A 24,338-nucleotide genomic window follows, 5' to 3' on the forward strand; every position below is an offset into this window, starting at 1 on the left:
GAGGAGATACGTGTGTACATGTGAATTGCCCACAGGGTACACAAGGCAGAGAGAAGCATGCTTAGTAGCAGATCACCTAACTGGCCTTATATTTGGAAAATTGAACTTTGACTTTGCAGTGTGCAGAATCCATTTAAAAATCAATGTCCCTGATCTGTTCAGTGGGTTTGAGGGCAAAAGGGGAGCTGGATGGGATGAGCATTGTCAAGTTCCCTCCTGAGGTTCTGTTTCCCTTATTTATTAGATAACTTGCAACAGAATGCCAACTCTTTGTGCTGTGGGGCATCACTAAAATGAGTAAGTCCAAGATTCTGATCTTAAGGTTCTCAGGACCGGTGACCTGGTAACAGTATGGGTCCTGGGGGCCGGATGTCACGGTGGAGGAGTGAAAAATAAAGAATAGAATTGGTTCATCTACTCCAGACTTGCTGCTATGACCATTCTCAAAGAGAAGGAATAGATGTGTTTTAGTTAAAAGTCTCCTCCTCAGACAGCCTTCTTCCTTTTCAGGTGACTACCCTTAAAGGCAGATTAATTTTTTACAGCCGAAGTGACAGAGCTTTGGACCTGTTGAATGTGTCAGTGGAGGGAGAGAGGAATCAAGTTCACCGCCTAGAATTCTGGAACAAGCTGGTGGGTACATGGTAGTCTCGTCTGTATTGTGGGGAAACTGCACAGGAGCATGCTTTAGTGGGAAGAGTAGGAGTTCTGTCATCCAGGTACCACTTAGAGACGGTAGGTAGGGAGTATAATGTGTGTGACTGGGAGCTGACCAAGTTGGAGAAGTGCTGATCCTGTGATTTTTTTTTTTTTTTTCCCCTCTAAATAATTGTGTAGTGCAGGATCATCAGGTGCACAAGTGCCTCATTCTTTAGGTGAGTCCGGTTGGGACACAGCTAGGTGAATCTGGGGCTGTGACCCAGCAGAAGGAACCTGCCCTGCTTTATATTGGGAAAGCATGGGAGTGAAGCTAACATTTAGGGCTCTGGTACAAGAGAGCCTGAGCTTAGGGAGAAGCATTTAGGAGGATGCTAAGTAATAACAGGTGCCCAGCACCTGGAGCTTGGAGTTCTTGGTTCTATGTGAAGTTGCGTTTAGGATGAGGCTTATGCTCTGGGTGGAGGGGGTGCCTGGGCCTAGTAGAAACATGAAATCCCTCTTGCTGGGAGAGGGACAGCCTCGGTCCCATCAAGCTCATTGCTGCGACCCAAGAGAGCCCTCCTTAAATCAGCCACTGTGCAGTCTTGTTTGTCTAAACCTTGTATTCTTTTCTTTATAAGCCTCATTTAGTTTTCTGTCTTATTTGTGGAGGCAAGTCTGTCTTATGTCGCGGGGTTGCCACTTTTCTTCCCTTAGCTCACCATGCTGAGGACTTCAAACCCTTGCCTTCCTCCTCCTCCGAGGTAGTTCGCTAACTCTGGAAAATGCAGTATTTTCCAATAGGTCAAAACTGAGGCAAACTTGTACTTTGGTACTAGGATCAAATCAAGATTTCGCCTGTTCATCTGTACACATTTTTCAAGTTTTCACTAGTATTTTTTTAAAGATTTATTTAGGGGCAGAGAGAGAGGGCGAAAAACCCTCAGACTCCCCACTGAACGCAAGTCCAACACACAGCTCGATCTCACAACCCTGACTGAGATCATGACCTGCACAGAAACCAAGAGTTAACCAAGGCTTAACCGACTGCACCACCCAGGCACCTCAAGTTTTCACTAGTATTTTTGAAAAAGGTGCCTCAACCATAGCACCATTGATGTTTTGGGGCAGATAATCCACTGTTGTGGGAGCTGTCCTATCTGAGGATGTTGGGCAACATTCCTGGACTCTACCCACTAGATGCCAGTAGCTGTGTTCCCCTCGGGATGTGACAACCACACATGACCCCATAGGGGCCAAAATCGGCCCTAGTTGAGAACCAGTAAACCCAAATCAGACAAAATCAGGGGTGAGTCCGCTGAGACACTCCCTGACTTTGAAGCTCTTTGAAGGTGATGGGGTAGAAAATTCAAGCCACTAGCTCAGAGATCAACCAAGTGGATTTATGTCTTTTTATTCTCAGTCATGTGTCACATAAGCAACACCCAGATGTTGCCTGTTCTGGACACATTACCTGTGGACCCCATGGTGATGTCCATTCCTCACTTTCTTACCTCATTTGGGACACTAAAAGGCCAGATTCTCTTTCTTCTCTAATTGAAACGTGGGAAGCAAGCCAGAATTATTTCTACACAAAGAGAACTTGGAATTTTTCAAGTTTTCATCCCTTGGTGTGTGCACCATATCACCAATTTGATTTTGGGAAAAAAGGTGCCCAGAGGTGTCAAACTGTGCATTTTCTTGCTGAGCAACTATGACAATACTTTGGTCTATCAGTTGCATCTGCTTACCATGATAAGGTCAAAGCAGGACATGGGGGCCTCACAGAAGCACTTTTCCTGAAGGTCAAGAGGTAAGTTCCAACCCTACCGTCTACTGGCTGTGTAACTTTGGACAATGGTGTTTTAAAGTCTCAGTTTCCTGTATGTAAAGTGGGGATACAAATTCTTGCCTAATTCACAGAGTTATTTTCAGAATCAAATGAAATCATCTAAAAGTGCATTGTGAACTCGAAGATGCTGTGCATGCATTATCCTCATCATTCCCATCATCTGTTTTGAAAGATGGACATCTTCACAAACTGACCTGTTAAATACCCTTTTATATATTCAACTCCCTTGGCTAAAAACCTCCTCTAACTAGGATATTTTCATTGGATTTAACCACTCAGCCAGGCTCAATTCAAGAACCCCAGTGGGTTTTAAATCTGCTCACTACTGGCTAAATAATGTGTTTGAAGAGAAAATAGCAAGCGGTGATCAACGTCTTATTCACAGGCATAATAGCGCTGCTGAAACTCCCCTTTCTCATCCCCTATTATTATTAATATGGTGTTATTACCTAACGTACATTGTGTCCCAGACTGTGCTTGTTGCCTTTACATTACATATACATAATACATAAGGCCTACCCTCCAAAACCAGCCATTATCGAGGAGCGAGAGGAAATCACCAGTGGTGGCAGACATGGTAAGGCACCAGCGTTTCAAGCTTGCTCACTGTGCTCAGGCCTTTATTCTACTTGTCAGGTCATACAGTAGTTCTAGATTCAGAACTAACTAGCAGCTGTGAATGCGGATTCTGTCAGGCACGCAGCTTGGCGCTTCCATATACATCCTCTGGCTTGTAGTTTCCCAGAACAAGTGAGCAGCGTTGTCTGTTTTTCAGGTGCAGGATCTGAGAGGGAAGGGAACTGACCTGCCGCCCAGCGTGTGTGTTCAGACTCTGAGTACAGTGCTCATTTCTTTATGCCATGTTGCTTCCAGATCGAAAGTGCTTAAATGTTCCCACACCAGGGAATTAAAAGAGACAATGACAAAAATACTCTGTATAGGAACTTGGCCGTGTCTGTGCAAACCGCAAAACAGAACCAGTTAACAGAACTTATGCCATCGTTCATTTGGGTCTGGATTTCTCAGCTAGGAGTTAGAATTGATTGGTTGGTTCATTTCCCCCACTGTCGTGTACCTCAGGCTTGGTTGCACCTAAGAATCATTTGATAGGCTTTACTAACACAAAACAGCACCCAAAAAGACGTGGCCCGGTCCTGCCCTCGATTGCACATAAGCATCACTTGGGCTCTTGATCAAGCAGCAGTGCCAGGCCCCACCCCACTACAACCAGCAGCAGTGCCAGGCCCCACCCCACCAGCTTTTCTGGGGCAGGTGCAGTAGTGGGATCGGGTGATTCTCCTGTGCAGCCGGTGCTGGACCTGGCCTCCAGCTGGTCTTCATCGGTGTCCTAGAGAAGTTGACCTTTGCTCTGGGCCCTTGATAGCATGGTTCTGATAAAGGCTGAGCATCAGAGGCTGAGATTTTTCTCTGGTATTCCCTTTAGGTGCTAAGGAACAGAAATCAAGAATTCATCGTAACACTCCTGGGGCACCTGGGTGGCTCGGTTGGTTAAGTGTCTGCCTTAGTCTCAGATCATGATCCCAGTGTCCTGGGATGGAGCCCCAGTTGAGCTCCCTGCTCAGCATGGGACCTGCTTCTCCTCCCTCTGCCCTTCCACCCCCGCTCATGCGCTCGCTCTTTCTCTCTCACTTGCTCTGCTCTCTCTCTCTTTCTCAAATAAATACGTAAAATCTTAAAAAAAAAAAAAAATTCGTTGTAACCCTCTTTGGATCTACTTTCCAGTCTTCCCTTTCTGCTCTGTTTTGGTGTTAACAGTTTTCTTTGTAGCATCTTACTGGTCACTTGCAGTCTTGTAGATGTTGGGGAGACATTTGTGCTGGGAAGGTATGCGCCTCTTTTGCATTGACTGTGACTGTGTTGGAATGTTCTTTTGTGCTAAAAGTTTAAGCTCCATGTCTTAGTCACCTTTGCCTTTTCTGGTTGTACTAACTATTTCCAGATGCATTCAGTTGCTCCATCCCCAGGAATTCTGGTGAGACTTCATTTATAGCTTTCACTGCCTGATGATCATTTGAATATCTTATTTGAGTCAGTTTCCAGAATGATTTAAGATTTTCAGAATGAGTCAAATCTGAGTTTTCATTCCAGCTCCTGTAATTCTTTAAAGACTGGGTGATTTCCTCGATGTCTACCTTTTAGGGTTATTGTGTGAGTTAAAAGATATTTATAAATTGCTTATAGTGTGTGTTACATAGTGAACATTCAAGAAATGCCATGTTATTATCATAAATATAATAACACTCTTTCCCTTTTTATCTATGATCTCCTAAGAAATAGGAACATTCCACATTCACTGCTCTTTCCTTAGCGTCTAGTAGAGAGTTTGGCACACTCAATGAATGTTTAGATAAAGGAGTCACTTTCAGAATTAGGTGGTTTTTTTTTTTTTTTTGAAGGGGGATTTAGAGCATTAGGAATTCCTTTGATCAGTAACCAAATCCCCAAGTGGAAAGTACAGGCTTAATGGAATCATCTTGTGCAACGTACCATCTTCTGGAGTACTTTCTAAGGATCACATTCATTTCCCTTCTGCATTCTCCTGTATGATAAATCCGAAATCTAGACAAGTTAGACAGCTATCCTCAACACCTGTTTTCCTTGACAACCCTTCGTATAAGTAGTAAGGGCCTGTTATGAGAGGGAATGTCAATATAACCACAGTCTAAGGCTTCATGGTCAAGGTGAAAATATTTTAAATTACAACAAGACTCCTGGCTAAAGTTTGTTAGATGTATTACAAATGCTGAGTAAAGGCACCATCTTTTCAGGGATGACCAGTGAACGAGGGTGATTTCGGGCGTTAGCCAGGAGACATTCTCACCGCCATTGACAATGGATCTTTTCCTTTGCATCTCCACTTTACCAGGAGAGTTTCACCTTCCATGTTTTGTGAGAGAAAACAATTTTTAAACCAACCAGAAATTAATTAAGTGGCACCTCTGGTTCACCCTCCTTTTTAACCCTCTTTACCTGCTTGGGGTTACCCTCCCATGCATTTAGAGTTAAATTGACCTGTGGGGTCACTGAAGCTGGGACCAGAGAGTGTCACAGGCAAGAGCTTCACCTCCAAAGGATTACAAAGCCCTCTGAAAATGAAAAGCACCTTATTAACGCAGAACAGCATGGTGCCTCATTAATTGTAGCCTCTCAGGCTGCCTTTTGGAAGGTTCTTGGCAAAGGAAGGAGTGGGAGAGAAGGAATGGGGGGAGGGGAGCATGGGCAAGTATTCCCCTAAAGTCTCTGGATGAAGTTGAGAACAGATAGCTGTAATTTTTTTTTAAGATTGTATTTATTTATTTGAGGGGGGGAGGAGAGGGAGAGAGAGTGCATGCATGAGCAGGGGGGCGGGGCAGACTCCCCGCTGAGCAGGGAGCCCCACATGGGGCTGGATCCCAGGACCCTGGGATCATGACCTAAGCCTAAGGCAGATGCCCAACCGACTGAGCCACCTAGGCACCCCTGTAATGTTCTGTGATTAAACTGCCTTCTGAGTAAATTCAGGAAAAACCACTAGACACAGCAGATGCTAATACCTGGATTCAGGTATTTGGTTTATTTGTGTGTTTTTGTACACTTCTCAGGCTTGTGCCTAGCATGGTGTCATATAAGTAGAGCAAAGTTTCTGTAGAGCAAAGTTTCTCAACCATTAAAAGTATTTATTATCACCTGCTCCCCAAGAGCCTATTTAGGTACATTTTTTTCCTAATTGCACCCCCCTCGCCCCTGTGAGATTTTAATAACAAATCATGGTAAAATCCAAGATTTTTTTTTTTTTTTTGCCTCACAAGAAGCAATTTTGCCTTGTTAAGAATGCATGCTGAAATATAGTAACAGGGAAACAAATAAGAGGATTTTTTTTCCCTTGCACTTACTAGCAAAATGATTATCTCCATTTTTAGCACTTTTCGGCCGGAGTTGAGAGTGAGAGAGAGTGGGGGTGGGGTGGGGTGGGGCGGTGGGTTTTAGCTGGTTAGGCCTGGTCTCTGTAACTCCCAAATCCTGTGTTCTCTCAAGGTCACATTCTTGCTCTTAGACCACCCGTGACGACTTTCTGTATACACAGGCACAGAAACACATTTGAAGTCTGCAGATAAACAGGTTATGACCAACACTGATAACACCACACCATCTCACTTACAACTAGGGTGGTATCGGCAGAACCATTCTTTCCTTATCCCATCCCCCTACCACTTCCAGCCCCTGTTTACATAAACCGCCATCCTGAATGCTGTAACAATGCTTTTTGAAATAATTGGCTTTGTCTCTTTAAGCAGCCTTCTGGTGTTTGAAAGGATGAATGAATGATCAATGAACGCAGCAGGTTCACCACCATCTCCCCATCCCTAGGAACAGTTCTCAGTAAGCATCGCTTGTGTACTTGTGTTGTTTTACTTTTGCAAAACTATTCATTGAGTGCCTTCTGTGTGTCAGAAACTGTGCTAAGTATACATCCATAAATACATACTGTGCCCTGTAATAAGAAGAATTGCAGCTTCTAAAAATATTAAGTCCAGGCTACGCAGGAGCTAATGCAATTTTCTCCTCAGTGCATTGAAAAATCTATTAGTTAAGAAGGCAGCTATATTTCTGGAAATTAAACCACTGTAACAGTCCAGTTCACAAATCAGAACTCCCAGTGCTTTGAAATGCTTCATTTCATAATGCAAAGTACCGAGGGATGTTCAGGCAATCCGTAAATGCTCCGGCGACCAATCCCCACAAGCTTCACGGAGCTAAATACAGAACGCCTCTTGTCAGGTGTGAGAGGTAGGGGTTTTGTTGCCACCGATCTGAGGAGGAATGTGTTTATAGATCCATGCTCACATTCCTCCTGCTTCATCCTACCTTTGTCATCACTCCAGAATTAATTATGTTTATGGAAGATGGTTTCTCAGTAGATTTGTGACTAATGAGTATTTCAGGTGGAAGCCAGCTACCTTATTTTAGGCTGGAGTTGTAAGCTCCGAATAATGTTCATTGATGCTTGGTGTCGAACGCTTTCACCTGAAAAGACCAGCCTGGGGGCTCTTAGAAGGTTCCCTTCCAAGCTTCCATTGTGGGTAGATGTGAAATATGTAACTCAGCTCTCCTGTTGATACGGTTCCTTAGAATTTCAGTCTCGCTGACCTAGTGTGGCTTTTATGGAAATGAGATTTCTAGGTTTAAAAAAGGACAGTCTGGAAACCTTCTTGGCTTCACAGACTAAACTGCCTATGAGGTATAGGGTTATCTAAAGAATTCCTGATCTTCCATCAGCTCTTTCTCATATTAATCTTTGAGAAAGGTCTTCTCTCCCTGTACATCCAGCTGTGTCAAGTTCAGGTGGTACACTTGTTTTGGGCTCTCTCGTGTCTTGTTTCTGAACAGTAGTGAGCTGGTTGGTGATCCAGTGTAAATGAGTCAACCAATAAGACCTTGAGAGATACAGGGCTCACTGTGTCTCCTGAGTGTGTCCTAGGGTGTAGTCTGGGGGCAGTTGTTTTAGGACCACATGGGGCTGTGGCTGAGAATACAGATTTTTTTAAATTTTTGAAATGTTTTTATTTAAATTCCAGTTAGTTAACATACAGTGTGATATTAATTTCAGGTGTACACTATAGTGATTCAGCACTTCCATGCATCACCTGGTGCTCATCACAGCAGGTGCCCTCCTTAATCCCCATCACCTGTTTCACCCATCCCCCTCCCCCACCTGCCCTCTGGTAACCAGCAGTTTGTTCTCCATAGTTAAGAGTCTATTTCTTGGATTGCCAAACAAACAAACAAAAGAATACAGATTTCTGTGCCCCGCCCCAGGCCTGATGGAATCCTAACCTCTGGGTGTGATCCTGGGAATCTGCATTTTCTCCCCCGTTATTAATTAATTAATTAATTTAGAGAATGTGAGTGGGGTGAGGGACAGAGGAAGAGGGAGAGAATCTCAAGCTGAATAGGGGAGCCTGACACAGTGCTCGATCTCATGAACCAGAGATCGTGATCTGAGCTGAAATCAAGGGTCGAGTGCTTAACCAACTGAGCCACTCAGGTGCCTGAGAATCTGCATTTTCTCTAGGCATCCTCCAAGCTTCTGATGCTTCTGAGCTGTCTTCTGTTGATCTTTCCCCTCTACAGGTTGCTAGAGTATATTACAAGCAATTGAGGTCATGTCTCTTAGCTAGTGAAATCCTTCTTGTTTCCTCCCCACCATCTTTGGGACATCGTCCAGTGCTCTTTGGCATGGCATGTAGTATTATCCAACATTTGACCCTTTCCTGCCTCTCCATGTCTTACTCCATCATTTCTAACTCCAGGCTTTACCTAGGTGTATCAAACTATTGAAAACCCACACACAATTGTTTGTATCTCTGTGCCTTCACTGATGATAACATCTCTCCTGCTTTCCTCTCAGTGTCTGAGAAACTCAATTTTCAACTCATTTTTTAAGAGCAAATTTAAGGCTCATCTCCTCCAAACATCTCTAACTGGTTACTCTCCCTTCCCTCCTGACTCTCTCCTTTAATTGTATTACTGCGGCTATACATACACTTGGAATTCATCGTAATCCAGTTTATACCATTCTAGAATTACAGATGTGGTAACTGGTTTTGAAGATGTCCCCCGATAATCCCTGTCTACTAGTATCCATACTCTCATCCGGTCCCTAACCATGTTGCATAGGGCTGACCTGTAGAACCAAGAAGACTTTACAGAAATGACGCCATGTCATTTCTGAGGCCAAGCCGTAAAAGACACCCTAGTTTCTCTCTTGCTCTCTCTTGATCACTCCCTCTGGGAGAAGCCAGCTTCCATGTTGTAAAGACATTCAAGCTGCCCTACCAGCTGGTCCGTGTGGCAAGGAGCTAAGGCTTCCTCTGGAGAGACAGCATCAACTGCCATGTGTGTATGAGGGAGCCATTTTAGAAGGAGATCCCAAGCATCCAGATGTCTGCAGCTTCAACTGACATCTTTTTTTTTTTAAAGATTTTATTTATTTATTTGAGAGAGAGAGAATGAGAGATAGAGAGCACGAGAGGGAAGAGGGTCAGAGGGAGAAGCAGACCCCCCGCTGAGCAGGGAGCCCGATGCGGGACTCGATCCCGGGACCCCAGGATCATGACCCGAGCCGAAGGCAGTCGCTCAACCAACTGAGCCACCCAGGCACCCTTCAACTGACATCTTGACTACAACCTCATGAGAAGTCCTGAGCTAGACCCACCCAGCTTATGTGCTCCCAAATCCCTGACACCAAAACTGTGAGATAATACATATTACTGTTTTAAGCTGCTATGTTTTGAGGTAGCTTGTTATGCAGGAATGGATAATGAATATCCAGCAGACCATAGACTCCTCAGGAGCATTAGCTATGTTTTATTCATCATAGACTCTGGTCCCTAGCCTCTCCTTGGTACCTGGCCCACATTAAGTGTTCTAGAAATGCTTATTTAAACAATCCCAACTGAGCTAAAGTGGATTTTTTTTTTTCTCACAAGGGTAAATACAAATGCATGTGACTCTATCTTGTAGATGTTAATCTCATCTTTTCTGTTGCTTTAAATATCTTTGTAATATTAACAATGAACAACAATAGCCAGTACATAGCACCATAATTCTCACAATCCTCTGGAGTATGCACTGTAAAGATGCCCATTTTACAGAGGAGAAAAGTGAGGTATGTGGAGGTTTCAGGACTTGCCCGAAGTGACCCAGCCTAGTGAGTGGCAGAGCCAGGATTCAAACCCAGGCAGGCAGACTCCAGAGTGCACACTGTGAATTGGCTTAAAAGCTTGCATTTTAAAAATTGAGCCCTTACCATGAGGCAGGCACTATGCGGGGCCCCCGTACTTCTCCTGCCTCACTGGATATGTTCCCAAACCTTGAGTGATATGTGTCATTTTCTGTACGCTATGGGTGACGAGGTGGAGGCTTTGAGAAATGAGCATGCCAGTCTGTTGGTGGAGCTGGATTTGGAATCTGGCCAGTCAGACTCCTGAGCTCAAGCCTGTTCCACGGCCCTCCTCCAGGTCGTCTCCCAGAGTCCCCGCCTCATCCGAGCTCCTCACCCTCCTTTCTTAACAATTACATGTTGAACATACAAGTTGGTTGCCAAGACGACCACTCAGAAACAACATAAAAGGCAAATGACTTTTCGAACATTCTGTAGCAAGGACAACTTCTTTTTTAATTTTTAAAAATGTGTCAAGGTGATTTGTAATCCACAGGAAAATGTTGATATGGGTGAGAAATCTATTTTGAGCAATAAATATTTCCAGGATGATGAAGGAAAGCTTACAGACTATAAATAAAATAACTCCCTAGGAAGAGAGCAGGATATGCTACTAATATTCCTATTATACAGATGAGAAAATTCAGGCCCAGAGAGATTCGGAAGCCAGGAATACCCAACTCCGAGGCCTTTGTACCTAATTGCCATGAAAAGCTGCTTCCTGGTGAAAGAAGGTTTGGATGGAGACGGGCTCAGTTATGACGGGCTCCCTCAGGAGCCAAGGGGGGTGGGGAGCATGCCTGGGACCAGGGGCAGTGGGAACGTGGGAGAGAGAGACACATCTCGTCATTTCCCCCATGGTTCAGGCTGGGGACTGAGAGATGGGATAAGGAAGGGCTTGGGTCCTCATTCCCTAAACTTCACGCAGTGGGGTAGTAGCACCTGACCTGTAGACTCGGGGCCTGGCGGGGGCGGGGGTGGTCACTGAAGTAGTCAGCAGAATGCTCTTAACGAAATGCCTGGCACCCAGGAGGCACTCAGGAAATGCTAGACGATATTTTCTATTGTTCTCATTACTGGGGCATCCCGGTGCCTCTTGAAAGTCAACATCTTCAAGAAGAAAGGCACACCATTCCTTGATAAAACCAGCCCTTCTTCCTGTCTTTGCCTTGTCTATTAGAGGTGGGAAACCTGGCATCATGTTGAGACATCACCTTCCTTCACACCCTTCCATGCTCATGTTACTACCCTGGCCAGGTATTCTGAGTAACTTCTCTGTGGACCACCCAGCATCAGATGAACCCTAAAATCTCCTGCAGCACTTCATAGAAACTCCCCTTGGGGTCTGTCTGCCAAGGAACTGGCAGTATGGGGAAGATGACTTTTCCCTTGGGAACATCCCCTGCTTCCTACTCTGCAAAGAAACCCTTAAAACCTGGGATTGCTTACGCTCCTTTGTGTTAGTAGGTTTTTCTTCCCAAAACCAAAGGTATACAGTCCAACGTGGAGATCTACCAGAGGAGGCTTTGAGTTTCCAAGATCTCAGTTTGTGATTTTGTTAATCTATGTAGGAGGAACACCTGGGTGGTGCAGTTGGTTAAGCCCTGACTCCTGGTTTCAGCTCAGGTCATGACCTCAGAGCCATGAGATTGAGCCCCATGTCAAGCTTCGTGTCAGCGGGGAGTCTGCTTAAGAGTCTCTCTCCCTCTCCCTCCCTCCCTTCCTCCCTTTCTTTCTCTAAAATAAGTAAATAATCGTTAAAAAAAAAAAATTCTATGACACCTGGGTGGCTCAGTTGGTTGAGCATCCGACTCTTGATTTTGGCTCAGGTCAAGGTCTTGGAGTCATGGGATCGAGTCCCCACTCAGACCCCACACTCAGTCTGCTTGTCCCTCTCCATCTGCCCCTCCTCTGTCTCTGTCTCTCTGTCTCTCAAATAAATAAATAAAATAAAAATCTTAAAAAAATAATCTAGGAGTATAGGGAGAGGTGATGAGCGACTTCTTTTCCTCCGACAAAACCATCTTCCCCTTTACTATCAAAGGTAGCATCATTTCCCGCTCTTATCAAACTCAACATCCCGAATCATCTGAGCCTGCATAGTGCTGACAGACCTTCACTGAGAGAAGTCAAGTGGTCTTTGCAGAGGCCAGCTGGGCGCCCAGCATCAGGCTGGATGCTTTGCCATTCTCCCAGTAGTATTGCAAAGTGAGTGTTCCAAGCCCCCATTTTGCAGATGAGAAAACAAAGCCTCATAGAGGCAAAATGATGGAACTGGTGCTAAAGCGCAGGCGTTGGGGCTCGACAAGGCACGCCTCTCCCGTGGCACCAGACCAACCCTGGGCTACAGCAGTTAGGGATGTTTCTGCTGCTGGTTGCAGAAAACGTCAAAGGTAGGATTTAAACCCAGGCCTGGTCAGCTCTGCAGTCATACGCGTTCATCAAACATGTTTTGAGTAATGACTATGTTGTTACTACAGCAAAAATGACATCGTCACTGCTTCAGGGAGTTCCAGCCCAGAGCTGGCGAGAGACATGGAAAATTAGACACAGCGTGAGAGCGTGCTGTGCTAGAGGAAGGGAGGCAGCTTGCTCAGGGAGCCCCTGCCCAGCCTGGGGCCCCAGGGAGGTGGTGACGGGGGGCGGGGGGTGTCTTCTAAGCTGAGGCTCGAAAGAAGAGCAGGATTAGACTAAGGCAGAGGTGGGGGACACATTATATTGTACTTCTAAGAGAGAGGGCCATTTATAATAAATGTATCTGCTTCTTACCATACGTTCTTTACCCCCATAGTTTCCTCGGTTTTCTTTCTGGGGTTTTCTCTCTGAATACAAACTCATCCGAATGCTTCCTTTACCTCTAATTGAACACTCTGACTTAATTGATTATGTATTAAGTCGGGGACTTGGGGCGACATTCCGGCCTGGGCTCATGTTGAGATTAATTTATTCCTGTCGTCCTACTGTTCGGTGATGCATCTGAGTCCCTCACATGTGTGTTAAAAATAAATATGAGAGTCAGGGCAATCTAATTAGATGGCTCAACCCAACGCTCTGGTGTTCAGTCTTCACCAAGCTCTCCTGCTTTGATGGTAACCAAAATAGATGAATAAGTTAATCAAAGGTCTGATTAAATAGCACAGCTCTGCCGCGTGGACCTATGATTGCCAAGCTTCAGTTCAGGCACATCCTCAGGGGAGAGGAGCAGCTGAGCCGAATTCCAAAGGCTGGAGCTTTCATGAGGAAGAGTTTTTTAAAGCCCACTGGAGGCCCTTAACTCGAGGAGCCCCCAGCCCTCAGATCTAAGCTGATGGCGAGTCAGGATGCTAGCTCGAAAGGAAGGATGATGTGGCTTGGGGAAGGAAGGCAAACCTTCCCTTGGCCGATTCTGACTATCGCTTTGCATCTTACCCACTGAGGGGTTGTAGACAAATCACTCACCTTCCTGTGCCATTTGCCCATCTACCCACCTGTCCATCCTTCCGTTCGCCCACCCGCCCACCTCTCAGCATGGTGCATCAGTTCAGCAGAAGGCCTTGAGCTGTGGTTTTGCCATCATTCGTTCAGTTCGGTGACAGGTTGAGATCACATTCCCTCTGCATCCAGTTGGGTTTGTACGGAGGGGCGCTCCAGCGGGAGAGGGGTGGGCAGGAGGGGAGAGAGGCTGAGTGAGAGGCCTCTCCCTGCTCTGGCCCGTGAAATTGCCACAAGTTGGCTGTGGCCCTCCACCAAAGTTCACGGCTCCTGCCTCGTGGTTTATTCATATGTCTTCCCAGGTGCAACACGGTTCCTTGCTGCTGGCCCTAAATTATGCATCCGTTTCAGTCAGTAGTTCTTTTATTATCCCATTTTCCTCGGATCACCCACTTTGAGTGTGCTGTTTCCACCCACCCCCGACTGATACATACAACACATAGTATAAGTAACTGCCTTTCATAGACGACAGAAACTCAGAAAGTCCGGGTGAACTTGTCCAAGGTGACGCAGCCATTAAGTGACACCAGAATCTGAATCCACCTCTGCCTGACTCCGGAACCCAAGGTTTAACACTGTGCCGCACCCCCTTCAGTATGAAGCAAACACGAACACACTGAAGGGGAGTCAGGAGAAGGGTGGGAGCTTCTGTGGGCCGAACCCTCGCGTCCTTCCATCTCCTTTGATTTTTCCACAAGCCATGCAATGGAAGCATCGTCTCCTTTTTGTAGGGAAAGAAACTGGGGCTTAGAGAGACCAATGCCTTGTATGGGGCTGGGGTTCAGATTTTGGCTTTTGTCTCTGCTTTCCTTCCTCCATGCTGCCCAGGAACACGGTAATGAGGACAACAGACAGAGTTCAAGGTTCTTCCCTGAGACTGACATGTGATGAACAGTTTTGTCCACCGGTTTATGTTTTTTCTCCCCCCCTCCACCAGTCAAAGTTGCACATGTATTGATGTATTGAGAGGATAAGGAGTAGCTGACATGGTATTTTCAAATAAATACCGTTTCATCTTCAATAAACTGAAGATGAACACAGAAGATGGAGTGGGTTTGAGGGACGGCCTGGATCGTGTGAGTTACCACGGGCGTCCTTTGTCATAGCTTTCCTAAGGCAGTGTCTGTGTCCCTGTTTTCCCGCCATCACCAATATTGGTATGTTTAAAAAGAATGCAGTGCTTAGTTTTTCTTTACAATGATAGTAGTTGCTCATTTTAAAAAGTTAAAAGTACGATAAAATACATATGTGTGGTATGTGAGTGTATACATATCTATTTATCTAGAGGAGGGACCCATCGTCCCCAAATGACCACTATTAGTATTATGATTCCATGCTTCCGTTTCTTCTTTCTCAGCATGAAATTTGGACGGATGTGTTTTCGTGTTGTTTGATTGTACGTAGAGGTTATTAAGCAAAAGAAATTTTAGAACTTACCTTTTTTCTTTTAACGTCACGTGCGAGATTTTTTTTGTGTGTGTGCATCCTAATCTAGATTGCTTATAGCTCTAGATTGCTCATGCTATCGGATTTAAAAAAGCATGTTTTAATTAACTGTCCAGTTTCGGGGCATTTGGATTGTTTCGTTTATAACATGGTGATGAACATCTCTGGGAATAAAACTACTTTCCTGTTTTTAAATGTGACTTTGTTTAGAACCATGTCCCCAGAATGGAATTATAAGGACAAAAGGGGTGAACGTTTTTTGGAATCTCAACAAGGCGGCCACATTTTCCGCTGAAGGGTTCCGTTATCAGTGTCAACTTCTTGAAAATAAGTGTGCTTTGGCTTGGATGGATGGCAGCTCTCTGGGGCAGCCAGGATGGAGTCCGTACCCGTGGTTACTTTCATACATGACCTGTTCCTCTGAGAGCTTTCAGCACCCTAGTATTATGTATTATTTTCAGCCTTGCCTTTGGGTACCAAGGGGTACCGAGATGTGTGACTTGCTGACAGATGTACCCACTTGTGGGACCTTTGTTGTCCTACTACATTGTGGATTTCAGTGCTGACTCTCCGTAGGCTGCTCATTACTATCTGTGGGTGTGTCTTCTCTTGTTCCCCAGGGAAGAGTGTTGCGTAGCTTCTGACCAAGTCCTTTTTGTGTGCTTGAGAACCAGGAGACAGAGCAACACTAATTGCTTCAATTACAGCTCAAAAAAAAAAAAAAAAAAAGAAAAAAGAAATAGATGAGCATAAGCTTGAACGAGGCCACTAAGGTAGCAATCTTTAATGACAAACAGAATATGATTAAAAGAAACAGATCTACCTTGGAACAATTTGATACTGTTTGCAAAAAAAAAATAATAATAGAGTATGATCCAATTTTTATACTTTTATTCTTTTGTAACATAGTCTTCCTTTCTCCAGTGAGCCTATATAATTTCTATAAGAAAAATTTTATTTAAAAAAATCTGAGCATAGCATTTGCAAATAATAGTTATTTCATAAATATTGCTTTTCCTGTCCCGTAATTCAGATGCATTTTCTTCCAATAAACTTCACATGCCAAACTATAAATTACATAAACAAATCTTTAAGAAAGTATTCATTTACTCAGCAAATTTTTATTGAATGCTTTTTTATGTCCCAGGCACTGTTTATAATGTTTATGCAAGAAAATGAATGTAATAATTCTTTTTTTTTTTTTTTCCTTTTTTCTACTCCTCTTCCCTGCCTGGTGTAGTCTGAAGTGTCCTGGATCCCCAACAAACACTACTCTGGCATTTATGGTCTGATGAAGCTCGTCCTGACCAAGACTCTTCCTGCCAACCTGGAGAGGGTCATTGTCCTTGACACAGATATCACCTTTGCGACCGACATTGCAGAGCTATGGGCCGTGTTCCACAAATTCAAAGGTAATTGTAGCCACATTTTTCCTGGTATTTTTGAAGGTGTTGTCATGCCAAGAAGAGTGATTGTATTTTTTTTTTTTTTAATGTGAGGCCCGCATTTAATGAGGTCATGCTGATGAAATGGACAAGGAGTTACAAATCTAGTTAAGTATCAACTCTACTGGCATTTGAAGCATGTTCTAATCAAACTGGAATTGGTTTGTGTTTCTTTAGTAAATGAAGAGGTCGTGTTGGTGTTTATAGGAAGAACCCAATTTAGGATGCTTTGTAAGAGATAAATGTCAGATGTATATATTTTGTATGCAGGTAATTGAGTGTTGACTTACCTGCATTTATCAGTTTTGGGTTTTTTTTTTAATCAAATGATGCTTTGATTGCTGAGAAAGGCCTTTGAGTTGGTGGAGATGGGTATTGATTATAGTGTTGGAAAATGTTCTTATGGCTTTTGCTTTCATTAATGTTGTGGTTTATCACTTTAAGGAGGTATATAAGTTTGACTTTATAAGACATTCCTTCTTGTCTGGTTAGTTTTTTCTTAGCCATCACTGTAGTTCTTGTCACTGCCTCAAGGTGTATGAGGTTATGTGGTGGGGAATTGTGAGCCCAGTAGGTGTTACTTGACTCTGGCATGGATGCATGGGAGAAGTGATAAGTTAGCACAAATCTTGGGCTTTTATTTTAATCCCCCTTCCAGATGTCTTCCTTAAAATTGCGTTCTTACAAGTTCTTCTCTATATTAGACAAATGCAATGAGAGATAAATTTGGGAGTGAGTTTTTTTTCTTTATTTCTTAGTTTTCTTTTTAAAATTGCATTCTGGCTTCCGTGTTTAAAATCTCTCCTCCTGCTTCTCTGTAGCTCCTTATCCTATGAAGGTGAAATACTACTCAGTGATCTAAAATCACCGCATTTTCATAAATCACAGGATATTCCAGTTGGTGTCTGTTTCCATTCATGGACAGAAGAGTAAATTCCTCACCTACTGCAGTCTCTGCCTGCTTCTTTTAGGGGGGTGGGAGGTGGGAGGGGACTCTTACTCTAGGCTAATTGGAAAAAAAGTCCTCAGCGTATCATGGGGGAGACACTCTGACACTCAGGCTCTTTCCCTTGTCAGGATCAAGACTTACTTTCCTTACCCGTGTCAGGAATGACACTAAGAAAGACGTCACTTAGCAAAACTGTTGAAACTGAGTGTGTCTCAACTCTGGTCTCTTCTTCATAGAATATTGGGATCTGTCCTTTTCAAGTCACAAGGAAATTGAAGCTTGAAGGCATGCAGGGTTGAGACCAGAGTTGAGACCAGAATGCACATACATATGCTTCTGTGTGCATCTCTTCTCAAGTTCCCCCATCATTTCTGCTTGTTTTTCTGACTGCATTGAAGTCCTTGGGGACAGGTTTTTTGTTTTCTCTTTTTTTAATTGCGGGGAGGGGCAGAGAGAGAGCGAGAATCCCAGGCAGATTCCATGCCCAGCACAGAGCCCGATGTGGGGCTCGATCCCATGACCCTGAGATCATGACCTGAGCCAAAGTCAGGAGTCAAACGCTTAACTGAGTGAGCCACCCAGGCACCGCTGGGCAACAGTTTTTAAAAAATAATTCTGTGATACTCACATTTTCACACTTATGTCCAGTATTCAGTGATGTGTTTATTCAGCAGACGTTTATTGCATCTCTACTGGGTGTCGCTGGTATGCTGGGCTCTGGAAATAAAGAGATGAGCAAGAATGAGAGTTACCACCTCTCCTGGAGGGGATCGGAGAAGGCAGCTGGGAGGGCATCACAGGGGAGGTGGTCATCGTGCTCTGACTTGCTGGAGAGGCGAAGTGGCTGTGTGCGGTGAGTGCCCACATTCCCCTTTGGGAGTAAAGGACTTTGACTCCAGTTCCTGGGAGTGCAGCCCTGCAGATGGCCCGCAGCCATCAGCCCCTTGGGGTAGGGCCACAGGTGAAGAGTCACATGCCTCTGGCCACGGGCCTTCCTGGGGAATGTGGAATCTTGCAGGGTCTGCTGTGACAACCCAGTCACAGCTGGATTTCTCCCTCTGCCTGTCCTCTCACCTTCCCTTTTCAGATGCCTTTCCCAAGACCACTCCCTAAATTAACCTCTTGCACGCTGACTTCCATATCAGAGTCCTTTTCCCCAGAAACGCAACCTGCAATATGCATTTAAAGCTACAAGTCTCTCTTGGAGAAGTGTAACCCAGCAAACTCCCTGGAACAGTTGGTCACTAATTGTAGTGTTGTAGCTGGGAAATCCCATTTATTCTGTCCCAGCTAGGACCTGCTGGAGTGCTGGTGGGGTTCTGAAGCCAATAACAACAATAGTATAATCGTGGTGTTAAATCCCCCATATCATCTGTGGAAGGGGAGGCTCCCAAGGTGCTTGCTGGCCCAAGGATTGGGATCCTGGGGCAGAGCAGAGTATATGGGCCAAGGTCGGGACAGGGATGGGAGCACTTGAATGCAAGGAACTGAGTTAATGGGCTGCGTTTTATTTGTTCGTGCTCGTGTTGGTTTATTTCTAGCACTTGTTAGGCCCCTGCTGTGCAGAAGAATGTATTAGATGCTACTGTTACCTGAAACTGTCCAGAACACAGCACTTGCCTTCAAGGAGCTCACAAACAAGGCAGGCTGCCTTATATTTTTATCTTACCACCAGCAAAGGAGTGTAAAAACATCTGAGGTTTTCCCATGCCCACTCTTAACTTTTCTGGGAAAATACGGAGGTGAAAGGAAGATAAGTAAGCTCTTCTCTTCTCCATATGGCACTCTTTTGGACAGGGTTGGTTTTTTAGGGGTTTTTTGTTATTGTTTTGTAATTATTTTTTTTTCTAAACTGGAACGATTAGCAGCCAGGTTGTGGAACAGGAAGAAAGCACCTGAGCACAGACCCACGAATTTAGAAAGCTCTGATCCAAAAGGGAGAGTTTCCTCTCTCATAAAGGCAATTGCAGTTGGCATCCTTCACTGTAAACATTTTGAGTGACCCCAGTGCAGTTTTTGGCCTTGTTCATTTTTCTCTGTTTTACAACAGCTAGTTATCTGGGGCTCTTGTGTTCAGATCCCATATGCTTGACTCCTTAATAGTGCTTTGAGATCCCCTCTAAATCCCTTACATGGAGACTCTAGTAAGAAGCCTTTTAGTAAGGGCTTCGGAGCTCCCCCCCCGACCTCTGCCATGGACAACTTTGTGTGCCTCTTGGGGATGTCCACGTGCCCCTGGAGCCTTGACTTCCCCTAAATGGCAGGTGCCTCCCTCCCCACGTCAGCAGTCTGCACCCTTATCACCATGTGCAACTGCTGGCGAATTTTCAGATCCACTGATTCTCAGCAAAAAGAATTAGAGTGCCACGGATGGCGAGAGTAAGGAGCCGCCCATTCAGTCATGGAACTGAACTTCGTAGGGGCCAAACTGTTTCCTGACTGTTGGGAATGTTGCAAGAATCAGAGAAACTCAGCCCCTACTCTGGCAAGTGTATATTTGAGTAGGGAGAAGACTGACAGTAAACAAGTGAAATATATAACACATTCGATGGTGATTAGTGCTTGCTCTGGAGGAAATTGGTGAAAGCAGATGAGGAATGTCTCTATGGGCACCCGCATTGTTTTAATATTCAATACAGTGGAAATGGAAGCTCTTACAAAAAAGGTGACATGTAGGGCGCCTGGGTGGCTCAGTCGGTTGGGTCCGACTCTTGGTTTCAGCTCAGGTCATGATCTTAGGGTTATGCGATTGAGCCCTGCATCATTTTCTATGCTCAACGTGGAGTCCACTTAAGATTCTCTCCCTCTCCCTCTGCCCTCCACCCCCATTCACACTTGCGTGCGCTCTCTCTCTCTCTCTCTCTCTACTTCTATCTCCCTCTCTCTCTCTCTAAAAGAAAAGAAAAAGGTGACATGTAAGCAGAAACCTGAAGAAGTTGAGAGAACAGGCATGCCAGGGTGCCTAGAGGAAAGTGGAATAGTGTCCTAGGCATAAGGAACAGCAAATGTGAAGTTTTGGGAGCCTTGTGGCCTGGCAGGTTTGAGCAATAGGATGGAGGGGGCTCAGGAAGGATGGTGGGCTGATGGGTCAGATCAGGGAGGCCTCCTTTGTCAGGCAGAGGGAGGATTGTGCCTGTCCCTTCAGTGCTGAGGGAAAGCCATTGTGCAGCTTTGAGCAGGAGTGATGGGACCTGTTTGATGTTTTTAATGGGTCATCCTGGCTGCCCATCTGAGCATAAGAGGAAGGAAGGAGACCATTTCCGAGACGGGGCAGCCCCGGGACCCGGGTGCAGCAGCACAGGTGAAGACCTCGTCGTAGTAGGGGTACGTCTGGGAGGGGGAGGCATCAAGATGTTCTGCTGGTTGGATGTGGGGGCGAGAGAGAGCAGAGTGCAGGCTGCGTAAGCCGCCACGCAGACTACACGACGGCTGCGCGAGGAAGATTTTGGTGGGGGACCCTTTAAACGTGAAATGCCTAAATTGGGCATCCACCTGGAGAGGGGGAGGGGGAGGCAGAGAAACGAGTATTTGGAAAGCAAAGGGAAAGTACTAGTTCCTGAGGACTGCTTCTGTTCCAGGCACTGAGCTAGAAGCTTTGTACATTTGAAAACCAGAACAAACTGGGCCCAAGAGAGGCTAAATAACTCTTCCTGTTCAAAGAGCTCCTCGCAGCAGAGCCGAGGCCTGGACCATCTGGCTGTGGAGTCTGCACTCTGCTTCCTGCTTCTCCGGCTTCCTGACGGCCTGGGGTTGGGAGGTGGGGGCGGGGGGGTGGGCATAGGCCTGGCGGTGGGGGACTTGCACCTTAGTTTGGCTGTGCCCCCCGATCGTGAGTCCTCCACCACCCCTGAGCACCATAGTTTTACTGCACAAAAATTTGGAAATAATACCTGATTTTACAATATGAAGGGGTTGTTATGAAAGCATAAATAAATGTACCCCCATAATTTGAAGCTTTTAGAAGAACGCCATGTTCAATGTACTATTTTTATTCTTGAGAAGAAATGCCTTCCCTTTAGGAAGAGTCTGTTGCCATAGCGTAAAGCTCTGGACCCCAAACAGGTCCGGTGGGCGTATCGAGCACAGGGGCGCATCCCCCTGCTCGCCCCCATTGTGTCCCGGTGTGGGCCGCTATACCACACCGGGTGGACATTTTTTAAAAACTAATAGACTCACCGTGGACTAATTACAGCTAACATTTTTAAGCACTTACTCTGTGCCAGCCACTCTGTGAAGCACTTTATGGTGAAACTCATTTAATCCTTAACAACACTCTCATGAAGTAATAATGGTGAATGTTTCCATTTTAAAGATCTGGGACCTCACACTTGGGAAGGCCAAGTAGCATGACCAGCGCCTCAGCGCTTAGGTTGTAGGACCAGGATTTGAACTCTGATGACCCGACTCTAAATCCTGTACCCTTTCCCCTGCACCTACGCTCCCTAGAAGGGCAGATGGTGGAGCTTAGAGTCTGTGGAGAGACCATAGATAGATGAGAGCGGTCTAGGTGACGACAGGAACCAGGTTGTAGAAGGCATTCAGAGAACAGCACTATGGAGGTGAAATCGGGGCCGTGGAGACGTGTGGTTTTCCCAGGAGCTGAGAAATAAAATTTTGGTTTCCAGAATCCTGGCCCAGATGGTGACATCCCAGAACATCATCTATAAAGTAGCTGTGAGCCCCAAGAGCTCTACTCATGCACTCATCGTGGTCAGTAGAAGGGTGGCAGAATCGGGGTCACGCTGTGACCACGGGCGGGTTACCTGACTTCTCTGGGCTTCAGTGAGCCAGGAACAGTGAGTGCCAACAGGGTCTTTGTGAGGAGTGCACGAGATAGCGTGCATTATCATTCCCCTGTCCCGTTTTTCTCTAAGGATTCCCGCCAGAGGGTGTGGGGTAATGGCGGACATCCCTTAAAGTGTGTCTGCTCCATTACCTTGCAGCTTTGTCCACAAAGCCATCGAGGCTGGGGTGACTGTAAGTGTAAAATAATGTGGAAACGCTGAATATGAAAAACCTTGAAAGTACTACTTTTGCAAAGACAGTTGCAGAACTTCTGTGATTATAATCACTTGCTTTGGAGGAGTTTTTAGACACTCTTAACATTTCTCCAGGTCACATCTTTATTTCTTATCTTGCCTGGGCTGCTCCTCCCTCCCTTCTCCCCTTCCCCCCTCCCCAGCCTTCCCCCTTCGCTCTGTCAGTGGAACTGGTGGGAGTAGAAAAAGCCTTGCAAAGGAAGACATCAGGTTTCAAATCCCTGCTGGTCTACTTATCAGCAGGATGGTCTTAGGGTGTCCATTGAACCTCCCCACTGCACTCCCTTACCGGTAGAGAGAGTGCACTGACACTGTCTCACAAGGGTGTGGATTTGGGGAAGTGATCCTGGTGCCCGGTAGACGCTTTTCCTTCCTTGTTTCCTTTTTCCTTTTCCTTCCTATCCTGTCTTATCTCATTTGCCCCTTTTCCTCTGACTTTGAATCCTTTCCCTTCGCTCCCTTCACTGACCTCCGAGTGAGGCTCCAACACCTCCCTCCCTTACAGGGAATCAAAGATGGCCTTGGAGGACCACCACCCCACACAACCTCGCACTGGTGGGGTCTCCCTGAATAAAGCCTGCCCTCCTTGGCCAGGCCGGCTCTGGAGAAAGTACGCCTCCCCTCACTGTCTGTTCCCACCTTCCTAGAGAGGCTGTTTTGCCCCAGAGAAGAGAAGCAGAAATCTTAAAAAAGATACAGAGTTTCACATGAGTGCTTTTCAACGACTGGGACAGCCAATGTCTGTGTGGGCGATGCTCTGTTAGTGCCCAAGGCCCCGGAGTTCTGCTGGGACGGGGTGAGGCTTCTCTGTGGGGTTTGGGTTTCACGTTAGGCTCCACTCAGAGGCTGGGGCATTTCTTTGCATCTGTGCGGTAGTTTCAGACATTCTCCTGCACTCCTCCTATTCATAACTTTCCTGCCTCACCACTACTGTTCATCATTTCATTCAGCCTCTAATGCCTAGCTGATTTTCCACTTGGAAAGTTCAAAGGCCTTTTACATTATTGCTCCTTGTATGCTTGTTTCTTTTGAGTCTGTTGTCTCCTTCCACTCAGAGTCCAGGAGCTAGCTCTTTGCTTCTCTCCTTAGATAGATGTTCATGGATAAGATAGATATTCTTGTCCATTGGACAAGCCGAGATGTTCACCATTGGGGGAGCATCAAGGATTGAATTCCTGGCGAAAGGGGTGAAGACGTTTTAATGATTTTTTTTTCCCGTTAACTTTGAAGGGGATCTGCTTTCTTTCACTATATTAGAAAAATCCTTCCACTTCCCTGAGCCTCTTTTCTCTTGCTGTTCTGTGAAAGTAGGGGAATAAGACAGCGAGCACCACCCCCGCATAGGTTTTATTTTGGTAGTTAAGTCGGGAAGTGACTCTGCCTTGCACACTACTTCCTCGGTGATCATTCCCTTTACCATGGGCATCTTTGTTTTCTTCTTGTTCCTCAACCAGCAGCTCCGGAGAGTTAGGGAACAAAAGCCCACCTGCCCCCCTGCCCCCCTGCCCCCCATCCCCCCATCCCCCCATCGCTGTGCCGTCCACATGCATTCGGTCACTTGTTCTTTCATTGATTCATTATGTCTGGAGCCCTTGGACCTGCCCCAGGCCTGGGAGATCAAATCATAAATAAGGCAGACCCAGTCCTGCCCTCCCGGGGCTAATTTCTATTACTTACTTTTCACGTGTCAGGCACTGGGCTCATGTAGCCCTCCTAAAAGTCTCTAAGTATCTTGCCGAGAGGATACAGCAAGCTCACGACAAAGCCCCGACTG

At 45.7% G+C, this 24,338-nt stretch overlaps 1 protein-coding gene across 7 annotated transcripts in view; it reads left to right on the plus strand.

The window, feature by feature from the left end:
- Positions 1-24,338, plus strand: part of LARGE1 (LARGE xylosyl- and glucuronyltransferase 1) — a 541,701-nt gene that overhangs the window by 289,229 nt on the left and 228,134 nt on the right. For all 7 annotated transcript variants that reach the window (XM_027592150.2, XM_027592145.2, XM_027592147.2 and 4 more), the window contains one exon: positions 16,372-16,543. In XM_027592150.2, coding sequence (XP_027447951.1) covers positions 16,372-16,543 — 172 coding nt within the window. The remainder of the gene's footprint in view (positions 1-16,371; positions 16,544-24,338) is intronic.

Source organism: Zalophus californianus, chromosome 9, assembly GCF_009762305.2.
Source record: "Zalophus californianus isolate mZalCal1 chromosome 9, mZalCal1.pri.v2, whole genome shotgun sequence".
NCBI lineage: Eukaryota > Metazoa > Chordata > Mammalia > Carnivora > Otariidae > Zalophus > Zalophus californianus.